Below are 8,986 nucleotides of genomic sequence, written 5' to 3'. Positions count from 1 at the left end.
GGGGGGGGGGGGTCAATGATTAGGTTACAGAAGGCATAAATAACATACCTCAATAGGCTCCAAGAGCAATATGTGCTCCACAAGTGGACACAGATCTCTTTCTTGATCTGCGTTCCAAATTGATTTGGGCTGGAGCAGATTATTATGCTCGTGAGGCAACACTAAGCAGGTCAGCTGTCATTAGAGAAAGTTAGTACATAACTACAAAAATAGATGCAGAATCCCCTGGACATCATGAAATAACTTGGGAAAAGAAACTATTCGATGGTTTGAAAGAGGCAGTACCTTAGACAATGCGATCACCTCGGCGGTCTGTCTAGATGTCGCCAAACCTGCCATAACAGCTCGAACCTTGAAATCACCCAACATTTAAGATTGAAAGTCTAGAAGTGATTGAACATGACTGTGGTACTAATTTAATAGAGGCCAAAAAGAGACCAACAGAGAGGCCATAACTGAATCTGGAATCTGAAGCGACATACAAAATATTTATACAGTAAAAGGTGATAACACTGAGTAGAGGACATAACAGGACAAGATAGTCAATTCAAAGATTCCTTAATTTAGGAAGTTGGGATCAAGAGAAATCCAAAAGGCAAAAAATTATACGAAGATGACAAGGAGCACCTCACCATGACCAAAATAATCAAATTTTTTCAGCTGGAATTCAGGACGATTTTCATCATCAGCTTGGCAGAAACCGCATACTTCTGCCTGGAAATAAGATTGCCATAACAATAGAAAAATTCAATCTCATGATTTATGTTCACGTACACTCAGTACAACAAAGCAAACAAAACACTCAGAATTACCTCTCCGTCCCATATAAAGTAAATTCCATCCACAGCTTCTCCTTCGCGGATAACATAATCTCCACGATCTGCAACGGTAACACACAGTAAATTTAAAAAAAAAAGGTGACCAAACAATCAATGATATTAGGGTTCACTATCAAATGATAAATGCGTCAAATGCTGTAACTCTCACCTCTACAAATATTTTTCTATACAGATCTACCATCAAATGAAAACAATGTAAGAACTATGACCATAAACTAAAAGAAACAACTTAAGCTTTTCAAGTAAAAGCAACCCATGCCTACTTCTAAGTGGTAGAATAAGCCAATAAGGGCGGGCTATATACACAATTTCTTCAGAAACAAAAAAAAACTATAACTCCATTTATCAAATGATGAATCTTGATTTTCTTGATATAGTTATAACAAAGCATATAGACTAGAAATAAGACAAATTATTAAACTTTATCAAACTTATAAGAAATAGCATTAAATATATAGTCTGACTAATCAAATAATGAATCTTGAATTCTTGTTAACATAATAAAGAAATTACCATAATGTTTAACCTTGACGAGTTGGGCAATTTTCTTGAGGGAAGAACTAGGTAGCCTCTGCAACAATGGCACATCACCCAAGAACTCAATCACTACAGAATCACAAAACAAAATAACTCAAATTAGATCAAAATTCAAAACCCCATACAGATTTTCATTCCAATTCTGAAAGATTTACCTGATTCAGTATCCATATTTTTGTATGAACAGAAAATTAAACCAAGAAATCGACAGTGTAAAGAATTCAATAATTTCAGTGGTTATTTGGGTTCTTTTAGTGCTTTTATATACTCAAATTTCAATGAGAATAGTAAGAAGGGCCACACGTTTTTCTTAATTAGAGTATTTCTTAAACGTGTCAAATTTAGACAACCGTTTACTTTTACGATAATAGTGTCAAATTTGAACGATCCGATTTATTTAGTAAGCGTTTAAACATATAATTTTTTATATTAAAATATGAAATCATGAACTAAATAGATTAAATATATATTGTGCCCTTTGTTTTTTTTTGGAGGAGGCTTTTTTTTTTATTATGAAAATAAAAAAATATTTTATTAAAAAAAATATTAAAGTTTGAATAAACTTATGTTTGGTTATAAATAATATTTATGGTCAAACTGATAAATATATGTGTTTCATGCTGATATAATAATTGCGTGTGAAGCATTCAAAATTAGTGGATTCAAAATTGTAATATTGGGGGTCTATTCTTCTTTTGTGATATAAAAAGGTACTTCACATAACTAGTGAGTTTTAGACATGTGCTTTTAGATTTGTATTTGGATATGTGTTTGGTTATGTGTTATTAAAATTGTGATTCTAAGATTCCAAAATTTCAAAAGAAGACTTATAAGTATGAATGGATTGTTTTTGGCACGTGAAAAGGTTATATCAAAGAAATAGTAATTTATTGTATTATTAGTTAGTGAATTTTTACAAAATTATGTGATAATAAATATTTATTTATAAAAGTAATATGTAGCTGTGTAATTTATGAATTCGATGTTTTAGAATATTTTGATATCTTATTTATGAATTGTGTTCTGCTCAGTTGATAAGATTATTGTATAAGAATTGATTTTCTTAGTGTAGTTTCTCACAAACTTGTTAGAAATCCTACCCGGACGAAGAGCTTCCTCTACCTTGAGTTCTATTTGAAATTGTGCCTCCAAAATATCTTCTTTAAGACATTCGTTCTGGTAACAAATGTAAAAGATTACCATAACCGTCAAAAAACAATTACAGCTAAAGAGCACCTTATTTCTATTGGTAGAAATGAAGCCTCCAACAAAACAAACAACTAATTACAGCTATAGTTCTCTAATAAAACTTCTACAATTCTGTGCTCTCTTAGTTTTACAAAGTAAACGTGTCCTCTCCCCTATCTCCTTTTTTTTATCTGCGCGACAGCCTCTACAATATCTACATTCTTATTTCTAAATTTCTTCAAATTTCTAGCACGCCAAGTATGATAAAGAGCTTGACTGCTCCATAATTGCTTCCAACCCAGACACCTTTGTGAAGTGTGCTAATGCCTCCATAACTCTATTCACAGACTCAATATTACTTTTGCAAAAATATCAAGTCATCCGCAAAAATAAGACGGGTAAGCTTTAATTTTTTACACAAGGGGTGAAATCTAAAGTCTGGTAAATTTCCCATACTGTTCAGAATTCTAGACAAATATTCCAATAGTAATGGTGAAACAGGGTGCCCTTGCCTAAGCCCCTTCTCACCAGCAAAAAAACCCATGGTTTTCACCATTCACTTTGACTGAAAATTTTGGAGTTGTTACACAGAGCATAATTCATTTGACAAACTCCCCAGGAAATCCAAATCCGATCAGCATCTCCTCTAAGAACTCCCAACTAACCATGTCATAAGCTTTCCTCAAATCTATTTTCATTAGGCATCTTGGAGAAGCACTTTTCCTATTATAGTGTCTCAATAGGTCATGGCAAAGAAGCACATTATGCATCATAGATCTGCCTTCCACAAATGCTGATTGATTTGTTGCTACTATATGATTGATTGCTTTCCTTAGTCTGCTACAAGTCATTTTTGATATGATCTTATAGATGACATTACAGCATGAAATACTGTAACATTATTGTTAAGAGAAAAAAATTTGTTTGAATTGATTTATTTAAATTCTTTTATAAAGTTTGGTAACTAAAATACCTTCAAAGTATTGGAAATGGTATAAAATTATCCTACATTCATCTATGGGCTCCAAAATACCCTCTCCACCTACCTATTGGGTCCAAAATACTCTTGTCATCCACCTTTTGGTTCAAAATTGACCACTTATTTTAACGGTTTTATATTTAAATTATTTAAATATTTTTTTTATAAATACGTGGCGCTCAACTAATTTGTTATAATTTAACTTATTAGTATAATTTATAAATCAATCCACTACCCACCCATTACTAATTAAACCCCTCTAAATCAATAAACCCGTCACATTATTAATGCAACAACAGAAAAGCTACCGCCAATTGAGTGTTTTTAAAAATTTGAGGCAAAAATATCTATAGAAGTAAATTATGATACATTCAAGTGTCTAAATAAAAATTACCAATAAACTTTAAAGTTTGACTATGTCAATCTTAATTATTTTTACATCTTAATTATGTGGTAACTTTTTTTTCAAAATATTATATTAAAGGTTTTAAAATAAATATAAATATTTATAAAATTATATTTAAAAAAAGTGCATGAATTAATTCGGGATGTATTGTTTTTTTAACTTTAATCATAAATTTCTAATTCAATCTTGAAAGAGAATCCTATTGAAAGTATCCTCCTAAATAAGCGGCTCAACCTACATTAAGTTGGGGCTTCGATTTGGACTCGAATAATTTTGAATGTCATTTTTAGGAATCTATAATTTCATCGTGTTTTAGTAGTGTTTATGACGATTTTGATATTATAATTGGATTATTAATTGGGTGGGTTTAGTTAGTAATGAGTGGATAGTGGGTTGGTTTATAAATTATATTAATAAATTAAATTATAACCAATAGTTGAACGTCGAGTATTTTAAAAAATATTTAAAGAGTTTAATTTTAATTTTGAACACAAAGGTGGATGACAAGGGTATTTTGGAGCCAATAGGTGGATGACAAGGGCATTTGGAGCTAATAGGTGGATGAAGAGTAATTTTATACCATTTTCAATACTTAAAGGATATTTTAAGCCATTTTTCAAATAAAATAATAATTCTAAACATTCATTTTAAAGTCAAAATAGCAAAAACAAATCAAAATACATGAGTTAGAGATCACAATTCATGATTTTTGAGTTATAAATTTTTACAAAGTCATCTCTAAATAAATGTCACATAAAATGAGTCGAAAATACTTGAAATGTTTTAACAATACATTCAAAAAATTATTTTCATACTGATAAATCGTTAATTACAAATTTTATTTTATTTATCAATATGAATTCAATAGCTCAATATATATATAATTTTAAAAAATTGTTTTGATAATGTAATTATCCGATTTAATTTGGAACTATTCAAATTATTATATATAATAATAAATGAAGTGTTATGAGTACGAGAAAATTTTGTTGATGGAATGTTAATGTTTGTCAATAGTATAAGGACCAAAATTGATATTTGCTACTAATAATTTAATGCCCGCTATTTTCAACGTATACCCCAAGAAACCCTAATCTTCAAAACCCCTTCAAAGCTACACTTCCCCCCCGGCGCGCGGCGGGGCCTCTTTGTGCCACCGCTCTAGCCGGCGTATCTCCGATTCTCAAATTTACTAAACCCCCCCCAAAACTCCATTTTTCGTTTTGCTTCAAAATTCATCCAAAATGTCGATGTCAAAGAGTTCCAAAATGCTTCAATATATCAATTACCGTATGCGTGTTACAATACAGGATGGTCGTCAATTGATCGGGAAATTCATGGCTTTCGACCGGCACATGAATCTCGTGCTTGGAGACTGTGAAGAGTTCCGTAAACTTCCTCCTACGAAAGGGTCGAAAGAAGAACGTGAAGATCGCCGTACACTTGGTCTTGTGCTTCTCCGTGGTGAGGAGGTTATTTCCATGACTGTTGAGGGACCACCTCCTCCTGATGAATCACGAGTCAAGGCTACTACTGCCGGTTCTGCAGTTTCCGGCCCGGGAATTGGTCGGGCTGCTGGTCGTGGTGTTCCTACTGGGCCGTTGGTTCATGCTCAACCGGGACTTGCTGGACCTGTTCGTGGGGTTGGTGGGCCTGCTCCGGGTATGATGCAGCCTCAACTTTCTCGGCCTCCGATGCCTCAAGTTTCTGCTCCACCGATTAATTACCCACAGCAGCCGCCTCCAATGATGAGACCGCCTGGTGGGCCACCAATGCCACCGCAAGGTATGCAGATGCAAAGACCTGGGGGCCCTCCGCCTATGGCACCACCACCACAGTTCCGGCCTGGTGGTGGTCCACCACAGTTTCCACCGCAGTTTGGTCAGCGTCCCATGGTTCCTCCACCTCCCATGATGAGGGGTCCACCTCCTCCTAGACCAGGAATGCCTGGTCAACCGCCTCACCCAGGTATACCACCCCCACCTCCCAGTGGTCAGGTTCCTGTTTATGGACCTCCTCGTCCTGGTATGCCTCCACCGCCCAATGCTCCTCCACAGAACCAGCAGCAATAGTAGAAATGGTTCGTACTGCTTCAGTTTATAATATTTTTTTTCTAGGTTTTGATTTGTTAATTTGAGTTACTATTATATTATCGCGTTAATATTGATAGTTCAGGTGATATAGAGGTAAATCTACCTTCTAAGTGAAAAAGCTTAATGGATTAGAATGCTTGGGAGTTGCAGAGCTTTGTATATAATATGATATTATAATAACGGAACAATGGCAACACTTCAGGAGGTAATGAATGCCATGTATAATTGTATTGGAAGAAGTATAATCTATAATCCCTATTTTAGCTCAAATTCTAGAAATTCATGGAGAAAAATTTATGTCTCGAGCATTTTTGTTTTTGTATACAACTTCAAAGGGAATACAATCCTCTTAAGGCTAATTTTAGATCAAGCACTAGGAACAATTATAGATTTGGAGCCTCATTTAGTTACTACTATTATAGTTATAGTGTGCAGTTAGCTCAAGCATCAAAAGTTATTTGATTTGAGGCGCCTTAAATTTTTGTTGCAAATATTATATTTGTAATGTCCTTCTCATCTTATAGATTGGTCTAGAAAACTAGAATCTACATGATTGGTTTAACTAGCTCATATGTGCATGATTCTTTCGAAGGTTTTAGGTTGAGCTTCTTTGGTATCAAATTGAGAACAGACGATGTTTATGAATTCTTACATCAAGTTATTTAAGGACATTTTCTTTTTGGATGTTATTTTTGGACATATGCTTGACCACAATCTAATGCTAATGATAAACATCTTTCTGTAAGATGTTATTTTATCAAATCCTTGCTGTAGTCGTGTTTATATAGTTTCTCTTCTGTTTTTCAGTAGTTGTGTGGGCTGCATAAGATTTGTTCTATGCCATCTAACAGACCTCTTGTTTTGGGTTTTCCTTTTATGTTACACTGTAAGCTTATCAGACATGAAATCTAGGTCTGATGTGCATATAGTAGGCCTATTTATTTTGATGGATTTTGTTATGTTTGGTTTAGCATGTCCTCTTTGAAAAATAAATTGAACTGTACACCATTTAAAAACATTTTCACCTACTCTTCATTCAGGGATGAATGAGGGAAAATCTTCCACCTTTATGGTCATAGAACCCGTACTTGAACATGTACTGTCGTTGTTAGGTTCATCATTTTTGGATGCGTTCTTCCACCTTGTCTGAAGTTACTTGTTTATCAGACAAACATTCTTCAGTCAGTGCCATAATTGACCTTTAGTATCAAATAATCTAGGTTGGCGTTTGTTTGTGTAAGCCTTTATGTAAAAAGTAGAGTTTTTTTTTTTTTTGGGTAAAAAGAGTGTTAAATTTTTCAAATTTGAAGAAGTGTCCAGGAATTATTTTCACCCTTAACCTCTTATTCCTCTCACTAAATTCTCGGGAACAATAGAAAAACTACTACCACCACCAAACACATCAACTTCCATAGACTATTCTTCAAATGAAATTCTTCGAAGAACCAAATACTTCAGTCTAGAGATCGCACATCGTCCTGTGAGTATTATAAAATACAAAGAAAATAAATTGTTACCCCCAATGGAAAGGATAGCCACCAAATATTTGATGGATCTACTACCCTACCATGATAAAGAATGTGTATGAATCCTTTTCTTGCATAGCTGGGAAAAGAACAGTTGTGTAAGAATCCCCAACAACTCCCAAGTCATTTAATGAAGAATTATTACCGATGCATTTCTCTTCTACTTTTTTTGGTGCAACTATAGTAGAAGCCATAATAGACTTTTTGAGCTCTTTACACTTGCAATACCAAGAACCTTGATAACTTTTTTTGCCGCATGTCCTTGCTGCTGGATTGTCAATAAATTACCTTTTAACGTTAACTATCAAAAAAACATTTTTTCTTTCCGTCCTCCCTCCCTTGGCTGTGTCCCCAGTCGTCCAGCTTGAATGATAATAAACTCATTTGTATTGTTTTTTCTGTGAACAGTGTAGAGTTCCTGTAAAGGTAAACTAAGTCATATCTTCTCCTGCATGCCTGAGATGGCGGTGTTGCAAAGAATCACTGGGCTTACGGCTATTTCAGCTATGTGGACAGGTGGTCAGGTGATCGATCTTCATGCTGTATGCACCCAACATTCATCAGTTTTTGCTAGAGTTTTGTAAAATTCGCGAGATAGGAGTCTTCAAATCGATGTACTTTACAATATCTTTCTTTCCTTTTCTATATTAAAACTGTGATTATTTGATATTGACTGAAGGAGGACTTTCAGTTGTGGTAAAGAGTGCTGTATATGCACCTCATGTCCTCTATTGATCTTTCTGTCGATGGCACATAATTCTTGAACTTCATGTTACATTTAGTTACGTTTGGATTATTTTATGCATCTAATAATGATAATTTTAAGATTAATGTTGCTGAACTAATTTTAGAAGTTAATAAGTTCAATTACTCACGTATAGACCCACCTCCTCCCCAGCCGCCATTGCCATCACCACCTCCTTCTCCTCCTCCGCCGCGATCACCATCTCCTCCACCGTCACTACCATAGCCATGGCCGCTATCTCCTCCCTTATTGTATCTATCTGCCATCCTTTTATTGCAACAATTATATGAATGTCATTGTAACAACTTTACTAGTTAGTTGAGTTACTACGGCACTATGCTAAAATTGAAGTGCTGTAACTGTAACAACGTTTCACTTATTGTATTGAAAATAATATATGGATAACATAATCTCTAAAAATTTGTTTGCTTACCTACATATTCTCTTATAAGTGTAAAATGTGTGGAAAGGTAATGTATAAAAGGAATTTGAGGGGGTATTTTCTTTGGAAATTATTCGTATAAGCAAACATATACCAGGTAATATAGTAATATTTTGTCTTAATTACAATTAACGATCTATTTTTAATTGTAAATATGTGGCTTAACTTTTTAGTTGTATAATTCGCACGCTTGTATAATTCGGAATATGTATAATATAATTTGTATAATTT

General features: G+C 34.1%; 2 protein-coding genes across 2 annotated transcripts in view; one reads left to right on the top strand and one right to left on the bottom strand.

The window, feature by feature from the left end:
- LOC107024421 (acyl-CoA thioesterase 2-like) overlaps nucleotides 1-1,683 on the bottom strand; it is an 11,692-nt gene extending 10,009 nt beyond the window's left edge. The window contains exons 1-6 of the mRNA XM_015225436.2: nucleotides 1,532-1,683; nucleotides 1,353-1,445; nucleotides 813-880; nucleotides 633-714; nucleotides 286-332; nucleotides 49-174 (exon numbers count right to left, since the gene is read on the bottom strand). Of these exons, the coding sequence (XP_015080922.1) occupies nucleotides 49-174; nucleotides 286-332; nucleotides 633-714; nucleotides 813-880; nucleotides 1,353-1,445; nucleotides 1,532-1,547 (432 nt within the window). The 5' untranslated portion in view covers nucleotides 1,548-1,683. The remainder of the gene's footprint in view (nucleotides 1-48; nucleotides 175-285; nucleotides 333-632; nucleotides 715-812; nucleotides 881-1,352; nucleotides 1,446-1,531) is intronic.
- Nucleotides 1,684-5,010: 3,327 nt separating this feature from the next.
- Nucleotides 5,011-8,353, top strand: LOC107008587 (small nuclear ribonucleoprotein-associated protein B'-like). Its single transcript, XM_015207690.2, has 2 exons — nucleotides 5,011-6,029; nucleotides 7,977-8,353. The coding sequence occupies exon 1, from the start codon at nucleotides 5,194-5,196 to the stop codon at nucleotides 6,019-6,021; it is 828 nt and encodes a 275-aa protein (XP_015063176.1). The 5' UTR covers nucleotides 5,011-5,193; the 3' UTR covers nucleotides 6,022-6,029; nucleotides 7,977-8,353.
- Nucleotides 8,354-8,986: the final 633 nt, after the last annotated feature.

This window comes from Solanum pennellii, chromosome 1 (genome assembly GCF_001406875.1).
Source record: "Solanum pennellii chromosome 1, SPENNV200".
NCBI lineage: Eukaryota > Viridiplantae > Streptophyta > Magnoliopsida > Solanales > Solanaceae > Solanum > Solanum pennellii.
Note: the sequence above shows the minus strand (reverse complement) of the source record. Positions and strands in the feature narration are given on the sequence as shown.